The sequence below is a fragment of the Schistocerca cancellata genome, chromosome 3, assembly GCF_023864275.1.
Source record: "Schistocerca cancellata isolate TAMUIC-IGC-003103 chromosome 3, iqSchCanc2.1, whole genome shotgun sequence".
In the NCBI taxonomy this organism is placed as follows: domain Eukaryota; kingdom Metazoa; phylum Arthropoda; class Insecta; order Orthoptera; family Acrididae; genus Schistocerca; species Schistocerca cancellata.
In genome coordinates, this window is record NC_064628.1 from 379,396,268 (window position 1) to 379,420,143 (window position 23,876).

The 23,876-nt window shown below is 44.2% G+C and overlaps 1 protein-coding gene across 1 annotated transcript in view; it reads right to left on the bottom strand.

Moving 5' to 3' along the window:
• Positions 1-23,876, bottom strand: part of LOC126176719 (beta-1,3-glucan-binding protein-like) — a 96,547-nt gene that overhangs the window by 47,313 nt on the left and 25,358 nt on the right. The window contains exon 3 of the mRNA XM_049923887.1: positions 9,988-10,151. Coding sequence (XP_049779844.1) covers positions 9,988-10,151 — 164 coding nt within the window. The remainder of the gene's footprint in view (positions 1-9,987; positions 10,152-23,876) is intronic.

A 23,876-nucleotide genomic window follows, 5' to 3' on the forward strand; every position in this document is an offset into this window, starting at 1 on the left:
TACTCAAATTGTGCAGCAAGTTCCTCTTCTCCCCAATTCTGCTCTATACCTCCTCATTAGTTACGTGATCTATCCATGTAATTTTCAGCAGAAGAGCGTAAGGGCAGTATTTATGGATGCTGCATCTGGTGATACCATTATCATGGAATGGTTTTTGTCCCTATAAAAGTATAATTCCGACGTTAAGAAGATGTGTAACAGGGCGAGGACAACAGTACTGCTATGACTGCATCGCCGCCAGGTTAACAGCCACTGCGAATTGCGCCACCAGTGCCACCAGCCTTCCACTAAATTGTTTATATTTGGCATTCTGTAAGTGGACCAGGTATTTGTGAAAATTTGCTTGATTTTTATAATAATCGCGGTGTTCCTAATAACTCTATCTTACACCTGTGATTAACCCAAATCACAAACCTGGACAGGAATCCTACCCTAGTAAATTTAATTCCGAGCGTCCTAATTTACTATGAGGAAGTGGTTGAACTTGAATCTAATGTGGTGTTGTCATTTGTACAGCCAATTATACTTTTGATTAGGTCAAAAGACTGCTTATGAAAGCACATTTGTTATTTAAAGAGTTATAGTTTGTTGTGCTTTACTTAATTAATAATTAATGATAAGAATGCTTACCATTTGTCATACATTCTGGTGTAGTTTTGTTAATGATCATAGTTCTTAAAACCATGTAAGTTTAAGGGTCCTCATGTACTAGGCTAGTAAGTTAATGAAGCTCCTTAAGAGCCAGAGTACTTAGATTTATATTCTGTTTAGTTGCTTCAAAACCCAGTTTAAGAAAGAACAATTTACTGTGTTATCCACTGTAATGCAAATTGGTTAGTGCTCAGGCATAGAGACCCTGTACTAAGCAATGAAGCTATAGATTATGATCGTTAGCAGACCTCCTGATTTAAATTCAGATTCATTTCAAGCTTTTCCCTGGTCAGTATTGCTAATAGTTTCATGTGTTACACCTAGTTCATTTAAGGTACGTATCGTTGAGAGGCATATTTTACTGTTTACTATCTCATTGGCCATTTGTTTGTTAGTAGCACACATATCTGCAAAGTTAGGTTAATGTGTTGTAGTATGAACAGATATAAGGAAAGGGCTTAGTGTGTGTGTCAAGGAAGGTTAGGTTAGCCTTAGCACTGCCTTCTGCTTTATCATTTTCCTTGACACAAGAATGCCTTATTAAGCTGGCGACCGGCTTGAATATGTAATGTTACAACTTGCTTTTCTGCTGGGAGAACGTCTGTTCCCGACCCACCTGTTTACTGTTGGTTATCGATTGCTGGAGTGTTTCGGAAACGAATCCCAGTTTGATTGTTCTGTTTCCATTAGGTTATCTCACGGTCACATCTCAAAAATTCCTCGCAGATGAGGTATAGCGTTAGCATCGATGGCCATTTAAGGTGGTCGGTGGTACCGTTACACAACAACCTCCTACATACGGCTCCCACACGGATTGTGAGGACACGATTAGATTAGTTACAGCGCGTTTTTTTTTTTTTTTTTTTTTGGTCAGTCTACTGACTGGTTTGACCGTCACGAATTCCTTTCCTGTGCTAACCTCTTCATCTCAGACTAGCACTTGCAACCTACGTCCTCAATTATTTGCTTGACGTATTCCAATCTCTGTCTTCCTATACAGTTTTTGCCCTCTACAGCTCCCTCTAGTACAATGGAAGTCATTCCCTCATGTCTTAGCAGATGTCCTATCGTCCTGTCCCTTCTACTTATCAGTGTTTTCCACATGTTCCCTTCCTCTACGATTCTGCGTAGAACCTCCTCATTCCTTACCTTATCAGTCCACCTAATTTTCAACATTCGTCTATAGCACCACATCTCAAATGCTTCGATTCTCCTCTGTTCCGGTTTTCCCACAGTCCATGTTTCACTACCATACAATCCTGTACTCCAGTCGTACATCCTCAGAAATTTCTTCCTCAAATTAAGGCCGGTATTTGATATTAGTAGACTCCTCTTGGCCAGAAATGCCTTTTTTGCCATAGCGAGTCTGCTTTTGATGTCCTCCTTGCTCCGTCCGTCATTGGTTATTTTACTGCCTAGGTAGCAGAATTCCTTAACTTCCTTGACTTCGTGACCATCAATACTGATGTTAAGTTTCTCGCTTTTCTCATTTCTACTACTTCTCATTACCTTCGTCTTTCTCCAATTTACTCTCAAACCATACTGTGTACTCATTAGACTGTTCATTCCGTTCAGCAGATCATTTAATTCTTCTTCACTTTCACTCAGGATAGAAATGTCATCAGCGAATCGTATCATTGATATCCTTTCACCTTGCATTTTAATTCCACTCCTGAACCTTTCATTTATTTCCATCATTGCTTCCTCGATGTACAGATTGAAGAGTAGGGGCGAAAGGCTACAGCCTTGTCTTACACCCTTCTTAATACGAGCACTTCGTTCTTGATCGTCCACTCTTATTATTCCCTCTTGTTTGTTGTACATATTGTATATGACCCGTCTCTCCCTATAGCTTACCCCTACTTTTTTCAGAATCTCGAACAGCTTGCACCATTTTATATTGTCGAACGCTTTTTCCAGGTCGACAAATCCTATGAAAGTGTCTTGATTTTTCTTTAGCCTTGCTTCCATTATTAGCCGTAACGTCAGAATTGCCTCTCTCGTCCCTTAACTTTTCCTAAAGCCAAACTGATCGTCACCTAGCGCATTCTCAATTTTCTTTTCCATTCTTAAGTATATTATTCTTGTAAGCAGCTTCGATGCGTGAGCTGTTAAGCTTATTGTGCGATAATTCTCGCACTTGTCAGCTCTTGCCGTCTTCGGAATTGTGTGGATGATGCTTTTCCAAAAGTCAGATGGTATATCGCCAGACTCATATATTCTACACACCAACGTGAATAGTCGTTTTGTTGCCACTTCCCCCAATGATTTTAGAAATTCTGATGGAATGTTATCTATCCCTTCTGCCTTATTTGACCGTAAGTCCTCCAAAGCTCTTTTAAATTCCGATTCTAATACTGGATCCCCTATCTCTTCTAAATCGACTCCTGTTTCTTCTTCTATCACATCAGATAAATCTTCACCCTCATAGAGGCTTTCAATGTATTCTTTCCACCTATCTGCTCTCTCCTCTGCATTTAACAGTGGAATTCCCGTTGCACTCTTAATGTTACCACCGTTGCTTTTAATGTCACCAAAGGTTGTTTTGACTTTCCTGTATGCTGAGTCTGTCCTTCCGACAATCATAACTTTTTCGATGTCTTCACATTTTTCCTGCAGCCATTTCGTCTTAGCTTCCCTGCACTTCCTATTTATTTCATTCCACAGCGACTTGTATTTCTGTATTCCTGATTTTCCCGGGACATGTTTGTACTTCCTCCTTTCATCAATCAACTGAAGTATTTCTCCTGTTACCCATGGTTTCTTCGCAGCTACCTTCTTTGTACCTATGTTTTCCTTCCCAACTTCTGTGATGGCCCTTTTTAGAGATGTCCATTCCTCTTCAACTGTACTGCCTACTGCGCTATTCCTCATTGCTGTATCTATAGCGTTAGAGAACTTCAAACATATCTCGTCATTCTTTAGTACTTCCGTATCCCACTTCTTTGCGTGTTGATTCTTCCTGACTAATGTCTTGAACTTAAGCCTACTCTTCATCACTACTATATTGTGATCTGAGTCTATATCTGCTCCTGGGTACGCCTTACAATCCAGTATCTGATTTCGGAATCTCTGTCTGACCATGATGTAATCTAATTGAAATCTTCCCGTATCTCCCGGCCTTTTCCAAGTATACCTCCTCCTCTTGTGAATCTTGAACAGGGTATTCGCTATTACTAGCTGAAACTTGTTACAGAACTCAATTAGTCTTTCTCCTCTTTCATTCCTTGTCCCAAGCCCATATTCTCCTGTAACCGTTTCTTCTACTCCTTCCCCTACAACTGCATTCCAGTCGCCCATGACTATTAGATTTTCGTCCCCCTTTACATACTGCATTACCCTTTCAATATCCTCATACACTTTCTCTATCTGTTCATCTTCAGCTTGCGACGTCGGCATGTATACCTGAACAGCGCGTACGGAGGCATTTAAACAATTGTTCTTCCCTCGCTCAATCCATGAGTGGTGCAGAAGACCCAATAACTGGCACAATGCGAGGTACGCTTCACAGTGATTTGCAGAGAATAGCGTAGATGTAGAGATCGATCTTCAGTCACAGAACCTATCACCTTAGAATGTCTACTCGTAAGAAATTATGTAATCGAAATGACTATCCTTTGTAGATTTACTTACTACGAGGTCGGATGTGCTTCAAAATTCTTTATTCTCGATGCTAATATTTGAAATCAACGAAATTTGAGTTTTTTTCCGAAGTTTTTGCTTCATTGTAAAAGATAAAACCCGCATCAAACATTCATGTCACTGAGAGATATAAGTTCTTGTCGAAAAGCAAGATATATTGAAATGGCTCCAAGCACTATGGGACTTAACATCTGAGGTCATCAGTCCCCTAGACTTAGAACTACGTAAACCTAACTAACCTAAGGACATCACACACATCCATGCCCGAAGCAGGATTCGAACCTGCGACCGTAGCAGCAGCGCGGTTCCGGACTGAAGCGCCTAGAACCGCTCGGCCACAACGGCCGGCCGAGATATTTCAAAAGTTAATAACACCTAAGGAGAAAAAATATTTTGTAAACTGCATGTAAAATCGTACAAAAAGCAACAAAAGATGGTAAAGAAATTATACTGCTCAACAACACTGCAGTATTGTGCAGTAAATTAACTACTCTTCTCTAGTGATAAGTAACACTCGCAAAGTCTCGATATTTCCAGACGCGTATTAGGCAGCTGCCTGTTTCACTCGCATAAAAATAAATCCTCAAGACAAATATTTTAATATGGGTCTAGATACCCCTAAGGAGCAACATGAATCGTATGACAGAACGGAATACTCCTTACTACACGATCTGGTTGTGACGGTGGTTCCTTTTGTTCCTCACGAACGGCGTGGACGTCGATAGAAGTATCGTACTAAGCTGAAAAGCGAATGGCGTGCTGTCACTTATTTACTTTACGCGCTTCGCGCGTGATCGAAGAGTTGAAGGAGGCTACTGTAATGCAAAATTTACTATACGTGAACTGATATTCCATTTCACTTAGCTCTTGAACAAGTAATATACTTGGAACTGAAATAATGACATTAGAAACCTACATATTTCTATCTAATTTTTTGCTTTTGTAGTACGCTTTAAGACAAGAAAAAACGACGCACCATGAAGGAATTATCCAAATGGGGTGGAAATTGGGAAATGTGATGTACAATTACAGAGAAACAAATGACTACAGTTTCAGAGAAAATGGGTGATTCATTTATGGAAAAGAACTTCACAAATCTAACCAGTAAATAACGCGTAGGTCAACTTCTGGTCCTTATGAAAGCAGTTATTCGGCTTGGAATTAATTTACAGAGTCCTTGGATGTCCTACTGAGGCACATCATGCCAAAATCTGCCCAACTGGAGCGTTATATCATCAAAATCACGTGATGGTTGGAGGGTCATGCCAATAATGCTCCAAACGTTCTCAGTTGGGCGGAGGTCAGAAGACCTTTCTGGTCAAGATAGGGTTTGGCTAGCAGGAAGACAAGCAGTTGAAACTCTCGCCGTGTGCGGTTGGGCATTATCTTACTAAAATGTACGAGGGTGAGTCAAATGAAAACCTTAAATTTTTTTAAAAATATTATTTATTATGCAGACGTGGTACGAAGCTGTATCACTTTTGAACATAATCTCCCTCACGCTCAATGCAAGTCCTCCAGCGGTTACAAAGTGCATAAATTCCTTGAGAAAAAAATTCTTTTGGTAGTCCGCGCAACCACTTATGCACCGCCTGGCGTACCTCTTCATCAGAACGGAACTTCTTTCCTCCCATTGCGTCTTTGAGTGGTCCAAACACATGGAAATCACTTGGGGCAAGGTCTGGTGAGTATGGTGGATGAGGAAGACACTCAAAATGGAGGTCTGTGATTGTTGCAAATGTTGTACGGGCAGTGTGGGGCCTTGCATTGTCATGTTGCAAAAGAACACTTGCTGACAGCAATCCACGTCGCTTTGATTTGATTGCAGGCCGCAGATCATTTTTTAGGAGATCTGTGTACGATGCACTGGTGACAGTGATCCGTCTAGGCATGTAATTCTCCAAAATGACACCTTTTTCGTCTCAAAAGAAAGTCAGCAAAACCTTCCCTGCTGATGGTTCTGTTCGAACCTTCTTTGGTTTTGGTGATGAGGAATGGCGCCATTCCTTACTCGCTCTCTCCGTTTCCGGTTGGTGGAAGTGAACCCAGGTTTCGTCCCCAGTAACGATTCTTGCAAGGAAGCCATCACCTTCTAATTCAAAGCGCCGAAGAAGTTTTTCACAAGCATCAACACGTCGTTCTCTCATTTCAGGAGTCAGCTGCCGTGGCACCCGTCTTACAGACACTTTGTGAAACTGGAGCTCATCATGGACAATGTGGTGTGCTGACCCATGACTAATCTGTAAACATGCTGCAATGTCATTCCGTGTCACTCGGCGGTTTTCCTTCACTATAACTTCAACTGCTGCAATGTTCTGTGGAGTCACAACTCGTTGTGCCTGACCTGGACGAGGAGCATCTTCCACTGAAGTCACACCATTTGCGAACTTCCTACTCCATTCGTAGACTTGCTACTGTGACAAACATGCATCACCGTACTGAACCTTCATTCGTCGATGAATTACAATAGGTTCCACACCTTCACTACGCAAAAACCGAATAACAGAGCGCTGTTCTTCCATGGAGCAAGTCGCAATTGGGGCAGCCATCTTTATACTGATACTGCGACGGTATGTGTGCATCTGCACTATGCTGCCACCTACAGGCCATTCTGCACGCTGTTTGTAGCGTGCTTATCAACTTACAGGATAACGGCGCGAAATTTCGATTTGTTATTGCAAATTTAAGGGTTACATTTGGCTCACCCTCGTAAGTGCCTGACGGTTGCCATGAAGGGTAACAAAACGGGGCGTAGAATATCGTCACGTACGGCTGTGCCGCAGATGACAACCAACGGGGTCCTGCTATGAAAAGAAATACACCCCAGACCATCACTGCTGGTTGTCGGGCCGTACGGCGGGTGAGAATCAATTTGGTATACAACCGCTGTCCAGGGCATCTCCAGACATGTCTTCGCTGGTCATCGCACCTCATTTCGAAGTGTGCCAATACTGAACTTAGTTCTACTCGAGTTAAGACGTTTCTGGAGTCGGCCCTGCAGGTTTGGCATACAAACTCTACTGTCACCCACCATAAGGCCCAACAACCAGTTATGGTTTGGGCTCTCATTTCTCTTTGTGGCGGGACCACTTTGCTAGTCATCTGCAGGACTACAGCACAGCGGTACGTCGACAATATTCTACATCCCATTTGTTGCCCTTCAAGGCAAGCCATCTTGGGTTCACGTTTCAGCAAGATAATGCCCCCCTGCATGCGGTGCGAGTTTCTAATGCCTATCTTCGTGCTTACGAAACCCTACCTTGGCCAGCAAGGTCGTCGGATTTGTCCCCAATTGAGAATGTTTGGATCATTACAGGTAAGGTTCTCTCATCAGCTCGAGATTTTGACGATGTAACGCGCCAGTTGGATATTATTTAGCAGGATGTGCCGCAGGAGGACATCCAACAACTCTGTAAATCAGTGGCAAGCAGAGTAACTGCTTGCGTAAGGGTCAGATGTCGACCAACGAGTTATCGCCTTGCTCAATTTGTTAAGCTCTTTGTCTTGAATGAATCACCGATTTTTTTTCTGAAACTGTAATCATTTCTTTCTGTACACGTACATCACATCTGTCGATTTGTGTCCCATTCGGGTAATTCCTTCATGCTGCATTTTTTGTGACATATATATATCACATGTATTAGATTTCCTTCATAGCAAAGAAAGTGAAACAGCCAGAAGACTTGGTCAGACATCAGTGTAGCTTTGTACAGGGATACACCATTAGTGGGTATTAAATGATCAGAGTTGCAATTCTCTGTGACAAGTAAAACAGCTACCATTGTTCACTGGTGTTGTTCGTCATTAGCGTCGTTATTAGACCTGGTAGGCTACATAAGGGGCTTGAACACCGTCAGATGCAATCACTGTGAAGGGCATGGAAATGTCGTGTACTTGTGTGAGACAGTGGTATCAGAGCTTGAAACTGTTTGAAAGGGGCCTCATTGTGGATGTGCATTTGGCCAGCTGGTCGAATCGTGCAATATCCAGAGTTGTGGGGCATTTAGATGTGACAGTGGCTCAGTGTTAGACTGCATGTGTATGTGTGGGCATGCAGCCTCGTGGTCAAGGTTCCAGCCGGCTGCTTGTGACCACCATAAGGAAGGATTGCCGTTAAGTGCACGAAGCACATCGTAATCCCTTTTAATTTTCATCTGCCAGCCAGCCGGTCTGAGGCACCTTGCCATGGTTCATATGGCTCCCCCGTCAGAGATTCGAGTCCTCCATCAGGCATGGGTGTGTGTGTGTTGTCCTTAGTGTAAGTTAGGTTCAGTTAGATTAAGTAGTGTCTAAGCCTAGGGTCCACTGGCCTCAGTAGTTTGGTCCCATAGGAACTTACTGCCACAACCTTCACCTGCCAGCCAGCAACAAGTAATGGTCTCCCAGCAACGTTTCGTGTCATTTCCCACCAACTGTCGGAGACTAATGGCAGCTGGACTAGGTCATTACTGCCCCATGTGTAAATTGTGGTGAACACCACAACACAAACGGCTGCATTTGGAGTGGTGCCTTGAATTGGAAGAAAGGTCTGCCGATGAATTACTTCCAGTTGTGTTCAGTGATGACTTGTGATTCTGCATTACTCCAGAAGACCTTCATCTGTGAATATGGTGCTGACCCGGGGGGAAATCTAATTCTCCAACGTTTCGGAGAGGCATCGTGTGGGGATCCATTGTGTATGACTTCAGGGCACATCTGGTAGTATTTGAGCGAACTCTGATGGCACAACAGTACATTACATACATTCTGTGTCCTCATGTCTTACTGTCCGCAGCTCGTGGTCTCGTGGTCGCGTTCTCACTTCCCAAGCATGGGTCCCGGGTTCAATTCCTGGTGGGGTCAGGGATTTTCAGCTGCCTCGAGATGACTGGCTGTTTGTGTAGTCCTCATCATTTCATCATCGTTCATGAAAGTGGCGTGATTGGACTGAGCAGGGGTTGGGAATTTATATGGGCGCTGATAACCATGCAGTTGAGCACGCCACAAACCAAACACCATCATCATCATCATGTCTTACTCTCATATGACAGCGTTGTGGGGCCACTTTTTAACGGGGTAATACATGTCCATTACATGGCAAATGTCTTTGTGAACTGTCTACATGATGTTCAGGTGCTCCTGTGGCCAAAAATATCTACAAATCTGTTCCAGTGCAAAATGCATGGGACCAGCTCGGAAGTCAACTCCATCTCACTGTCAGTGCCCAGGATATCAGGGATCTGTAAACAACAGTTGCGGGTCAGGAGAAGATACAATGACTTTACGACATGATTCACAACCGAATCATTACATACATCCGGGCTAGAGGGGCTGCAACATCAAACTGACAGGTGAGCTCATAGTGGCAACCTCCTTGTAAAGTTGACTCGATTTTGCTATCGCTGAAATGAAATGATATGACATGCTCTGTCAGCCCGTCAAGTTTCATTTCGCTTCCTCCTCTTCGGTGTTTCATTTCTTTTGTGTGTGTGTGTGTGTGTGTGTGTGTGTGTGTGTGTGTGTGTCTGTGTGTGCGCGCGCGCGCGCGCGCGCGAGCACGTTTACATGTATAACGAGAGCGGACCAAACATCGATCCCTGTGGAACACCTGCAGTGGTGCTTTGCCATTATGCAGACGCTGCTTCCTCGTGTACATATGTACCAGGGAGTGTTAGTGGGCAGGTGGCGACGGCGGCGACAAGCAAGCCTACTCACCGGGCCAGAGCCAGTCGCCGGCGGGCAACTTGGCGCGCACCTCGACGCGGCCGTAGCGGAAGCTGAAGGAGTTGACGGTGCTCACGCGTGCCGACGTCACTGGGTTCAGGATGTTGGTAGCAGTGCCAGTGCGCGAGCAGCCGTTGACCAACGGGTTGGTGCACCTGCAACACCGGCCAGCACTCTACTTCAGACCAGTGTGCTCAGCACCAAACTGGAGACAACTCAACGGCGTCTTGCCCTTTAGTGGAGTTGGCATACTACAAAGGGGCACTCGCAGTTGTTTTAGTTTCTCTGCTAGTGAGTTTATAGTGATTCTGTCTTTTTTTTATTAAGAAAATCTGGTTAAAAATTACGTGGCAAGTAACTTACATATGTTGTAATATTCGAGAGCGGCCACGGGCAGGGCTACATCCTGGTGTTCTATGCATACAGCTTTGCTTCCTGTGACGTGTTAAAACGTGCGCTACAATAGAAAATACCTCCATTTGTGAGATGCATTCTGTGAGCAGGTTTTTGTTTGCGAAAAAATTGCAACCAATTGAAATTTATCCTGCCCTTGTGATGTGCCCGGAAAAGGATCAATGAGTGAAAGTCGAGTGAGGTGCATTGATTTTAAAAATGGCGATATCAGTGTCCCGATGAGGTCCGCAGTGGTAGGCTTAGCCTTGTGACTAACCGACAGGCGATGAAAATCGACGATAAAATTTGTGAAAATCGTCGTTTCACGATTACGAAACTTTCGCAGTATTTCCTCAAATTTCACAGAGTTTGGTGCACAAAAATGCGGCCGAGAAGCTTGGTTACATCGAACTTTGTGGTAGGTGGGTTCCCAAATCCTAACAGAAGACCACAAAGAACAGAGATTAGCTGTAGCGCTGACCTTCCTTGAAGATTACAAGACAAATGGTAACAAAATTATCGAGCGTATCGTAACCGGGGACGAGACTTCGGTGACGCGTGTCAATTGTGAATCAAAAATGCAGTCGATGTTTGCAAACGCTGTCAGCAAAAAGATCATGGCTACTGTGTATTGGATCTCTAAGGCAGTAGTTCTCGTTGATGTCCCTGAACGTGACACAGCAGTTAATTCCGAGAGGTGTTGTCAAGCCAGCTGCGTTGACCGAACAGTTTTAGGCGCTTCAGTCCGGAACCTCGCGACTGCTACGGTCTCAGGGTCTAATCCCGTCTCGGGCATGGATGTGTATGATGTCCTTAGGTTAGTTAGGTTTATGTAGTTCCAAGTTATAGGAAATTGATGACCTCTGATGTTAAGTCCCAGAGCCCCTTTAACCATTTAGATGTCAAACATTGACAAAGTTAAGTTGGGCGATATAAAACAAACGTCAGGGAAACCTTAGCACAAAACTTTAGTTCTTTTTCACGACAACGCACGCCCACACACGGCCAATTGCACCCGAGAGCTCCTGTGAGCTTCTGAATGGGACGTCTTTAATAATCCTCCACACAGCCCTGATTTGATGCTGAATGACAACGACCTCTTCCCAGAAATGAAGTCATGGTTCGCTGCTCAACGCTTTGCTACTGGCAATTCCGGTATAAACCAGTGATTGCAATCGCAGGTGGCACATTTCTATAGATACGGTGTTGAAAACTTGTGCCACAGTATTTTAAGTGCCTCATTTTGAATGGCAATTATCTGGAAAAATAAGTTACCTTAAAAATGAACATATTAAATTTGGTTTTTCCATATTTTCAATTTTTTACTTCAAAACGTATGTTACTCTGTGACTACGCCTCATACTTAATATATTATACACTTTCATCAACTGTATCTATATTATTGTTGAAAAAAATCAGCAACCAGTTGCACAAAAACATTTTATTTCCTTATCTGTTTCACGTTCTTGGTGCATTCTTCAGAAGAATGTATAGGGAAATATGCTGCAAATAAATATACACTATGTGATGAAAAGTATCCAGACACCTGGCTAAAAATGACTTACAAGTTCGTGGCGCCCTCCATCGGTAATGCTGGTATTCAATATGGCGTTGGCCCACACTTAGCCTTGATGACAGCTTCCACTCTCGCAGGCATACGTTCAATTAGGTGCTGGAAGGTTTCTTGGGAAATGGCAGCCCATTCTTCACGCAGTGCTGCACTGAGGAGAGGTATCGATATCGGTCGGTGAGGCCTGGCACGAAGTCGGAGTTCCAAAACATCCCAAAGGTGTTCTATGGGATTCAGGTCAGGACTCTTCGCAGGACAGTCCATTACAGGGATGTTACTGTCGTGTAACCACTCCGCCACAGGGCGTTCATTATAAACAGGTGTTCGATCCTGTTGAAAGATGTAGTCGCCACCCCCGAATTGCTCTTCAACAGTGGGAATCAAGAAAGTGCTTAAAACATCAATGTAGGCCTGTGCTGTGATAATACCACGCAAAACAACAAGGGGTGCAAACCGCCTCCAAGAAAAACACTACCACACTGTAACACCACCGCCTCCGAATTTTACTATTGGCACTACACACGCAGGCAGATGACGTTCACCGGGCATTCGCCAAACTCACACTCGGCCATCGGGTCGCCTCATTGTGTACCGTGATTCGTCACTCCACACAACGTTTCTCCATTGTTCAATCGTCCAATGTTTACGTTCCTTACACCAACCGAGGTGTCGTTTGGCATTTACCAGCGTGATGTGTGGCTTATGAGCAGCCACTTGACCATGAAATCCGAGTTTTCTCACCTATAGCCTAACTGTCATAGTTCTTGCAGTGGATCCTGATGCAGTTTGGAATTCCGGTGTGATGGTATAGATAGATGTCTACCTATTACACATTACGAACCTCTTCAACTGTCGGCAGTCTCTGTCACACAACAGACGAGATCGGCCAGTACGCTTTTGTGCTGTACGTGTCACTTCACGTTTCTACTTCACTATCACATCGGAAACAGTGGACCTAGGGAAGTTTAGGAGTGTGGAAATCTCACGTATAGACGTATGACACAAGTGACGTCCAATCACCTGACCATGTCTGAAGTCAATGAGCTCTGCGGAGCGCCTCATTCTGCTCTCTCATGATGTCTAATGACTACTGAGGTTGCTTGTATGGAGTACCTGGCAGCAGGTGGCAGCACAATCCATCTAATATGAAAAACGTATGCTTTTGGGTGTGTCCGGATACTTTTGATCATAAAATGTAAGCTAGGTAAGAATATGAATCTTTAAGAAGGAAAATTTTAAACATTTAATGACAAGAGGTTGCACATTCTTAAAATTATCGCGTTATTATCGAGCATAAAAAATGAGCATGTGTATGTAGTACTATAGTCCTATAAAAATACAAGAACAATGCACTGATAAGTCAGAATATTATGGCTATCTACCTAATAGCCAGTACGTCCACCTTTGGCAAGGATAACAGAGGCGATGTGTCGAAACATAGAATCAAGGAGGCCCTTGAAGTGAGCTGGCACCACATCTACACACTTAAGTCACCTAATTCCTAAATTCCGCGGAGGGGGCGATGAGCTATGACGCCACGTTCAATCAAATCCCAGATGTCCAAAAAAATGTTCAAATGTGAGTGAAATCTTATGGGACTTAACTGCTAAGGTCATCAGTCCCTAAGCTTACACACTACTTAACCTAAATTATCCTAATGACAAACACACACACCCATTCCCGAGGGAGGACTCGAACCTCCGCCGGGACCAGCCGCATAGTCCATGACTGCAGCGCCCCAGACAGGTGGGCTAATCCCGCGCGGCAAGATGTCCTCAGATTGGTTTAGATCCAATGAATTGGGGGGCCAGCACATGAACTGGAACTCGCCTCTGTATTTCTCGAAACTCTCCGTCACACTCCTGGCCTTGCATTGCCTTGTTGAAAAAGTCACTGCTGTCGGGGAAACATGATCATCATGAAAGGGTGTACATGGTCTGCAACCAGTGTATAACAGTCCTTGGCCATGATGTTGCCTTTCACGAGGTCCACTGAACCCACAAATGCCTACGTGAATGTTCCCCCAGAGCATAATGGAGCCACCGCCAGCTTGTTCATCCCGCAGTACAGGTGTCAGGGAGCTGTTACTCTGGGATTTTTTCTCTGCCTCGTGATGACTGGGTGTTGTGTGATGTCCTTAGGTTTGTTAGGTTTAAGTAGATCTAAGTTCTAGGGGACTGATGACCATAGATGTTAAGTCCCATAGTGCTCACAGCCATTTTTTTTTTTTTTGTTACTCTGGAAGACACGGATTCACGCCCTCCCAGCGTCACGATGAAGAAGGTATCAGGATTCATCAGACCATGCAACACTCTGCCACTGTGCTAACGCCCACTGCCGATGGTCACGTGCGTATTTCAGTCGTAGTTGCCGATGTCGTGACGTTAACATCGGCACATGCATGGGTCGTTGTCTGCGGAGGCCCATCGTTAGGGGTTTTCGATGCATTGTGTGTTCAGACACACTCTGCACAGCATTACAGTCTGATGTTAGTTCCGCCATAGTTCGCCGCCTGTCCTGTTTCACCAGTCTGCCCAGCCTACGACGTCCGGTATCTGTAATGAGGGGTGACCGCCTAACCCCCTGGACATCGTTTCCCCTTGGTTTCGCCACTTGTTGAAGAACATCACCACAGCACTCCTCGAACATCCGACAAATCTTACAAATCTTGTGGTTTGCGAGAGGCTCGTGCCGAGCCTCCAGCCCACCACAATCTGCCTTCGGTCAAACTCAGATAGATCACGCACCTTCCCCATTCTACCTGCAGACAGTACACTCACTGATACTACATGCACCGTGCATGTGCCTGACATTCCTCCCCAGGTGACGCTGCTACCAAAAATGTTCAGATGTGTGTGAAATCTTATGGGACTTAACTGCTTAGGTCATCAGTCCCTAAGCTTACGCACTACTTAACCTAAATTATACCAAGGACAAACACACACACACCCATGCCCGAGGTAGGACTCGAACCTCCGCCGGGACCAGCCGCACAGTCTGTAGCGGCTTGACCGCTCGGCTAATCCCGCGCGGCTGACGCTGCTATCGCCTGGACGAGTTTATATTGATAGTAGCTAGCAGGTCGTAATATTCTGGCTGTTCAGTGTATGTAACACAATAATAAAATACGTTAATGGTCATGAGTGCTTACACTTGGATCAGAGTACTTGTAGAAATATGGTATAAGGTCACCTAACAACAAATGCAGACATCCCGAAAAAACTTATGCTCATCAGCTGATGACACGCACATCTTCTTCAGGTTGCTATCAGGTGAGAGGTGCGGTGGAGGAGGGGAGGGTTAACAGTAAGATAAAGTAATGAAACAAAATGAAATGAACTGTGTGGTATTGTTGGCCAGGAGGCCCCATCCAGGGAAGTTCAGCCGCCGAGTGCAAGTCTTATCTCAGTCGACGCCACATTGTGCAACTTGCCGGTGATGAGTATGAAATGATGATGAGAACACAACACCAAGTCCAAGTGCACAGAAAATCTCCAAGCCGGCCAGGAATCGAACCCGGGCCCTGCTACGTGGGATGCAAGCACGTTACCACCCAGCTAAGAAGGCGGACATGAAATAAAATATAAACGGAATTATAAGTGCCCACAACCAGGGCATTCACTTTCACTATCATATAATATCCTACATACTAGTGATAAATAAAATACAAACGACGTTTGGCGCTATGGGTGGGGAGTTTAGCAACTAATCGCCGGAACAGATGTGGTGAGGTCAGTAGCATGCTAGCAGGGAACCTGTCGGCGAAAACGAAGTCCGAAGCGTATCATGGGCTTGGAAGCTGTACCTGGGGTAAGTGGTGAAATAGTTCTCAGTCAGCAGCTAATATGGTCAGGAGACGACTACAGAGAAAAGAAGCCATTGTACAATCGTAAACTTTTATCTTAGTGAAACAACCAGCACCGGAACATTAGGAAAGGTCGCAAATACATCTGTAAGTAGCGACACTGATACCAATTGTAAGTTTTAGAACACATCGTTGATCTGGTGTAAAGATATCAGTTGCGTGCTCGCAAAATCACACGGGTGTTTCAGAGTACTTATCTAAGATCACACTTAGCTTGCCTTTCATATGTTTTAACAGACCTGAAGATGCTCGAAATTGAACGAAACAAAGACAAATGTGACAACATACTGCAATAAAAATATTAGAATAATAGCTCAGTTGTCACCATTTGACATTACAAGCTTACATAAAGTCAAAACAGTTCACGGCATGGTAGATATGGAATCACATCAAAAATAATAGGAACTTCAAATAATCTTTGCTTTAATTACACCTCGTCAAGTTCAAATCTTTCATCAGAACAACATCCAGCTAGCTAATAGCTCCACAGTCTTATACGAGACCTCCACCGCATTCTTTTTATCTGTGTTTCATGCTATTCTTTTTTATGATCTATAACTCAGTGTTGTATACCAAATCCTATAAGTTTGATTCCTTTTCCTTCCTGTTTCATTTTAGAGGTTACTGTTGTTTCGATCAATTTTAACCACATTCAGTTGTATTTATTTTGTGTGAGAGCGCTGATAACCGTGTACTTTGGCGCCTTAAGGATATGAACATCATCAGTCATCGTCATCTGCCGAATGATCACCAGCTCACGCGTTAAGCTGCAGCATTTACGAACCAATGAGAACACCACAGCCGCGCATAAGACACGCGTTTGTGAATTCTAATAGACCGTCTATACTGACAGAATAACTTTATCCATCACCATGAATCACTAACTTCAGTAACATGAAACAGATGCAAAAAGCATTTCAGCGCTAGAGGTCCCAAAATTGCCTCCCACACAAAAGAGCGTCGTCAGCCAACTTAGAGATTTCGTGAGTTCCAAAGAACTCGTGAAACTGTTTAAACATGCAAGCCCTATGGGTCAATAGGGCCTCAGTAACAGAAGGATTGACTTTGACTGAAATGCACCATTCTCATTGCTCATTCCATTTCTCCCGCTAACAACACTTTTGTGGTACGATCTTATCCCCTGGCTTGTTTTCTGCTACCCTCATTTCGTATTTAATGCTACTGGCAGTGTATTCGGTGTTACCGAAACGTCCCTTGTCAGTTAAACGAGTCCAGCAGACTGAGCACAACAACTAGCACGCATTTCAAATCTCCCATGCAACATGCTCCGCACAGTGTACTCCGCAAGCCAGCTTACAGTGTGTGGCGGAGGGTACTGGTGGCGTTCCATTATTATTTACCCCTCTCCCTGTTCCATTCACGAATGGTCCGGGGCAAGAACGAATGTCGATAAACTTCTGTATGAGTAATTTCTCAGATTTTCTTGTCGTGATCATTTTACGCAGAAATACGTTCTAACAAAGAAAAAAAAGAAAACCTATCATGAAGGAATTGCCCGAATGGGACGGAAATCGGCAGACTTGAGGTATACGTAAAGACAAACAAATGATTATACTTTTAAAAAATGGGTTATTTATTCAAAAGAAAGATTTTTACACATTGAGTGAGTCAGTTCTGTGTATGTCTACCTATGGCTCTTATGCAAGCAGTTATTCGACTTGGCATTGATTGACAGAGTTGTTGGATGTCCTCCTGAAGGATATCGTTCTAGATTCGTCCAATTGGTGCGATTGTTGTTGTTGTGGTCTTCAGTCCTGAGACTGGTTTGATGCAGCTTTCCATGCTACTCTATCCTGTGCAAGCTTCTTCATCTCCCAGTACCTACTGCAGCCTACATCCTTCTGAATCTGTTTAGTGTATTCATCTCTTGGTCTCCCTCTACGATTTTTACCCTCCGCACTACCCTCCAGTACTAAATTGGTGATCCCTTGATGCCTCAGAACATGTCCTACCAACCGATCCCTTCTTCTGGTCAAGTTGTGCCACAAACTCCTCTTCTCCCCAATTCTATTCAATGCCTCCTCATTAGTTATGTGATCTACCCACCTAATCTTCTGTATTCTTCTGTAGCAGCACATTTCGGAAGCTTCTATTCTCTTCTTGTCTAAACTATTTATCGTCCATGTTTCACTTCCATACATGGCTACGCTCCATACAAATACTTTCAGAAACGAATTCCTGACACTTAAATCTATACTCGATGTTAACAAATTTATTTTCTTCAGAAACGCTTTCCTCGCCATTGCCAGTCTACATTTTATATCCTCTCTACTTCGACCATCATCTGTTATTTTGCCCCTCAACTAGCAAAAGTCCTCTACTACTTTAAGTGTCTCATTTCCTAATCTAATTCCCTCAGCATCACCCGACTTAATTCGACTACATTCCATTATCCTTGTTTTGCTTTTGTTGATGTTCAACTTATACCCTCCTTTCAAGACACTGTCCATTCCGTTCAACTGCTCTTCCACGTCCTTTGCTGTCTCTGACAGAATTACAATGTCATCGGCGAACCTCAAAGTTTTTTTTTTCTCCATGGATTTTAATACCTGCTACGAACTTTTCTTTTGTTTCCTTTACTGCTTGTTCAATATACAGATTGAATAGCATCGGGGAGAGGCTACAGCCCTGTCTCACTCCCTTCCCAACCACTGCTTCCCTTTCATTGGTGCGATAGATGGTCAAAATCCTGAGCTGGTTGGAGTGCCCTGCCCATAATGCTCCAAATGTGCTGAATTGGGGAGAGATCTGGCGACCTATATGGCAGCCCACCGCTGTCTGGGGCTTCAAAAAATGGTTCAAATCGCTCTGAGCACTCTCGGACATAACATCTGTGGTCATCAGTCCCCTAGAACTCAGAACTACTTAAACCTAACTAACCTAAGGACATCACACACATCCATGCCCGAGGCAGGATTCGAACCTGCGACCGTAGCAGTCGCGCGGTTCCGGACTGCGCGCCTAGAACTGCTAGACCACCGCGGCCGTCTCTAGACCCTTCTTCGACGTGGGATCTCATTGACCGAAGTGGATTTCTTTCCAGTAATGACTCCCACTTCATACCGATCATTGATGACCAGCGAAGACGTGTCTGGACACATCGGTGGGATACCAACCTGACTGTCGCCCGCCAAATGGACCGACAACCAGATATGATGGTCTGAGGTGTCGTTTCTTTTCATAGTAGGAGCCCGTAACATGTCCCGGGGGTACAACCGGTGTGAGATCCTTAAAATTATTCTCGCTTTGACCGTGTGCCCTCTCCACTCCACGTACCTGGTTCTACCGCGGCGGTCGTATTATTTCTGCGCCACACTGCTGCTGGCTTGCCTGAAATTATGTATGTACACTACTGGCCATTAAAATTGCTACACCACGAAGATGAGGTGCTACGGACGCGAAATGTAACCGACAGGAAGAAGATGCTGTGATATGCAAATGATTAGCTTTTCACAGCATTTACACAAGGTTGGCGCTGGTGGCGACACCTACAACGTGTTGACATGAGGAAAGTTTCCAACCGATTTCTCATATACAAAGAGCAGTTGACCGGCGTTGCCTGGTGAAACGTTGTTGTGATGCCTCGTGTAAGGAGGAGAAATGCGTACCATCACGTTTCCGACTTTGATAAAGGTCGGATTGTAGCCTATCGTGATTGCGGTTTATCGTATCGCGACATTGCTGCTCGCGTTGGTCCAGATCCAATGACTGTTAGCAGAATATGGAATCGGTGGGTTCAGGAGGGTAATACGGAACGCTGTGCTGGATCCCAATGGCCTCGTATCACTAGCAGTCGAGATGACAGGCATCTTATCCGCATGGCTGTAACGGATCGTGCAGCCACGTCTCGATCCCTGAGTCCACAGATGGGGACGTTTGCAAGACAACAACCATTTGCGCGAACAGTTCGACGACGTTTGCAGCAGTATGGACTATCAGCTCGGAGACCATGGCTGCGGTTACCCTTGACGCTGCATCACAGACAGGAGCGCCTGCGATGGTGTACTCAACGACGAACCTGGGTGCACGAATGGCAAAACATCATTTTTTCGGATGAATCCAGGTTCTGTTGATGATGGTCGCATCCGTGTTTGGCGACATCGCAGTGAACACACATTGGAAACGTGTATTCGTCATCGCCATACTGGCGTATCACCCGGCGTGATAGTATGGGGTGCCATTGGTTACACGTCTCGGTCACCTCTTGTCCGTATTGACGGCACTTTGAACAGTGGACGTTACATTTCAGATGTGTTACGTCTCGTGGCTCTACCATCATTCGATCCCTGCGAAACCCTACATTTCAGCAGGATAATGCACGACCGCATGTTGCAGGTCCTCTACGGGCCTTTCTGGATACAGAAGATGTTCGGCTGCTGCCCTGGCCAGAACATTCTCAACAATTGAAAACGTCCGGTCAATGGTGACCGAGTAACTGGGTCGTCACCATACGCCAGTCACTACTGTTGATGAACTGTGGTATCGTGTTGAAGCTGCATGGGCAGCTGTACTTGTACACGCCATCCGAGATCTGTTTGTCTCAATGCCCAGGCGTATCAAGGCCGTTATTGCGGCCAGAGGTGGTTGTTGTGGGTACTGATTTCTCAGGATCTATGCACCCAAACTGCGTGAAAATGTAATCACAAGTCAGTTCTAGTATAATGTAGTTGTCCAATGGACACCCGTTTATCATCTGCATTTCTTCTCGGTGTAGCAATTTTAACGGCCAATAGGGTAAATATGCAAGCCGATTTAGGGGAGCCACTCAACACCAAAAACACACCACCGTCCTACGTTTAGTATGGACAACTATATTCTGAGACGATCAGAAAATCGCAGGTTGCACTGTTTACACACTAAGTGTTGGCGCCAATTAACATTCTTGCTAATTTGAAGAGAGGTCATAATTATCATTCCCGTATTATTGTACAGTATTCTTGATAATGTTAATGTCTTACTGTCTGGACGAACACAGGCAATGATGATGATTATTTGTCCACCATTATCACTTGGACATGATGCGGGTTTTTGTTGATGATGCGGAAGCCGAATGGTCGAACGAAAGTTCTTACGCTCTTCACATACACACAGATATCTGGTGCCAGTCCTTCTTGACACTTTTAATAATATAACACTGTTCATAAAAGTTAATTTACAGTTCACAGTTCTCTCTTATACGACCGTGCGCGTAGCCGTCGCGACGCGGCTGATTGTTGCGGAAACGCGATGACCGAACGCATGTTCTCACTCTCGCTACAAGGCTCTGACACTTGATTGCTCTCCTTTCGACATCTACATCTACATGGTTACTCTGTAATTCACACTTAAGTGCTGGCAGAGGGTGCATCGAACCATTTTCATACTACTTCTCTACCATTCCACTCTCGAATGGCGCGTGGGAAAAAGGAACACCTAAATCTTTCCGTTCGAGCTCTGATTTCTCTTATTTTATTATGATGATCATTTCTCCCTGCGTAGGTGGGTGCCAACAAAATATTTACGCATTCGGAAGAGAAAGTTGGTGATTGAAATTTCGTAAATAGATCTCGCCGCAAAGAAAATCGCCTTTGTTTCAGTGACCACCACCCCAACTCGCGTGTCATATCACTGACACTCTCACTTCTACTACGCGATAACACGAAACGAGCCGCCCTTCTTTGCACTTTTTCGATGTCCTCCGTCAATCCTACCTGGTAAGGATCCCATACCGCGCAGCAATATTCCAGCAGAGGACGGAAAACATGGGAGAGATAAGGAAAGGAGTAGGGAATCTATAATAGAATATATAGTCACCAGTAATCTTTATTTTACAACTATTGTTCCCTACTTTGGTCCATATAAACAGATACTCGTCTGCATTTAGCTTCTTCGTTCTTCTTGTAGTCAAAGTAAAAGCCTTGTCTTGCTCCAAAGTATCATAAAGAACCTTAGCCAGAAGACCTGTACTCTCAGCTATACTCCATGTCATCCAAGCCAAGATGTTTGCATCAGGGAAAGTTTCAAGGCCACCGTAAACTATTTTACTGATTCACGTTAGTTTCTTTCTGGGGGGCCGAGCACGACGGGGATGATTGATGTTGTACGGTACGGTACGCAAACGGGCGGACACTCAAACACGTTATCGGCGGCACTGCTCATACTTAATTACTTCTTTACGCACTTTTCACTGTATCCACTTCCAATTTTTCATTACCTCAAATTAATAGTACTTGCAGCAACACCTGAACTTCTATAATAATGCCTTTCCCATGAAGAGCTACCCATAACACAACATAGCAGCTCCGTGTTCCGTGCTCGACTCTACAATGTAGCCGCTCGCAAAGATACTCCGCAACCAAGTCAGAGATATGCCAATACGCTTACAACCCTTACGGTTGTCACAAGAGGCACCCTTATAGCATAACGGAATCTCCACGATATTCTACCCTCCGCTTTGTTGCCTTTCATGGCCAGCCATTCTGTGCTTACATTTCAGCAAGATAATGCCCGTCTGCACACGGAGAAGTTTTCTACGACTTATCTTCGCGCTTGCCAAATCATCTCTTCGCCAGCAGAGATTCTCCATGGTATACAGTTACTCTAAAGAAACTTCGAAGAAAACAGAGACTATTACATAGTAGTTATAAAGAAAGTATTAGCCTGTAGATAGAGAGATACTGAAGGAACCGTGTTTGGCAGTAAAGAGGGCAATGCATGAAAACTTCAATGACTACCGTAGCAGAATATTGTCATATTATCTTTCACAAAACCCACACACATTACGGGCACATATAAAGGCTGTTAGTGGCACCAAAATTTGTGTCCAGTCACTCCCGGACGAGACTGGAACTGAAAATGAGAGAAGCAAAGCAAAAGCAGAAATGCTTAACTTTGTTTAAAAATATTCCTTTAGAAAGTAAAACCCAGGAGTATTGACGTATCTTAATTCTTGCACAGCCGAAAAGATGAGTGAAAAAGATGACGTTGAGAAACAATTGAAATCGTTACAACTGAACAAATCCCCAGGCCCTCTGGAATACCTGTCACATTCTATACCCCGTTCGCGGCTGAGTTAGCCCCTTTGTTAACTATAATGTATCGTAGATCCCTCCAACAAAAAAACTGTGCCCAATTGTTGGAAGAAAGCACAGCACACCTGTCTACAAGAAGGGTAGCAGAAGTGGTCCACAAAACTATAGTTCATTATCCTTAACACTGAGCTCGAACATAATGAGATATCTCGAACGACCTGCTCCATGACAACCGACATGGATTTAGAAAACATAAATAATGTGACACCCAACTCGTGCTTTACCCACATGACATGCTGAAACCTTTGGATCGGAGCAGTCAGGTAGATACCGTATCTCTCGATTTCCGAAATATATTTGACACAGTACCACAACTATGCCTGTTAGCAAAAGTGCTATCATATGGGGTATCAAGCGAAAAACGTGACTAGACTGTTTGTTGGTAGGGAAGACGAAGCATGTTGTCTTGGATGGAGAGTCATGGACAAGTAACTTTGGCTGTACCCCCGGGAAGTGTGTTCGGACCCTTGCTGTTCATGTTCTGTATTAATGACCTTGCGGACAATAGTAATAGCAACCTCAGAGTTTTCGCAGATGATGCAGTTATCTACAACGAAGTACAGTCTGAACTGAACTGTACAAATATTCAGTGAGACCTTGATAATATTTCAACGTGGTGCAATAATTGGTAGCTTCCTTTAAATGTTCAAAAATAAAAAAAATTACACTTCTCAAAACGAAAAAGATAGTATCCTATCAATACCATGTTAGTGGGTGACAGCTGGAATCTGTAAACTCATACAAATACTTGGATGTAACATTTAGTAGGGACATGAAGTGGAACGATGACATAGGTTCAGTCGTGGGTAAAGCAGGTGGTAGACTTTGGTTTATTGGTAGGACACTGGGGAAATGCAATCAGTCTACAAAAGAGATTGCTTGCGAATCTCTCGTGCGACTTATCCTGGGATATTGGTTCCGTACCAGATTGGACTACCAGGGGATATCGAACGTGTTCACA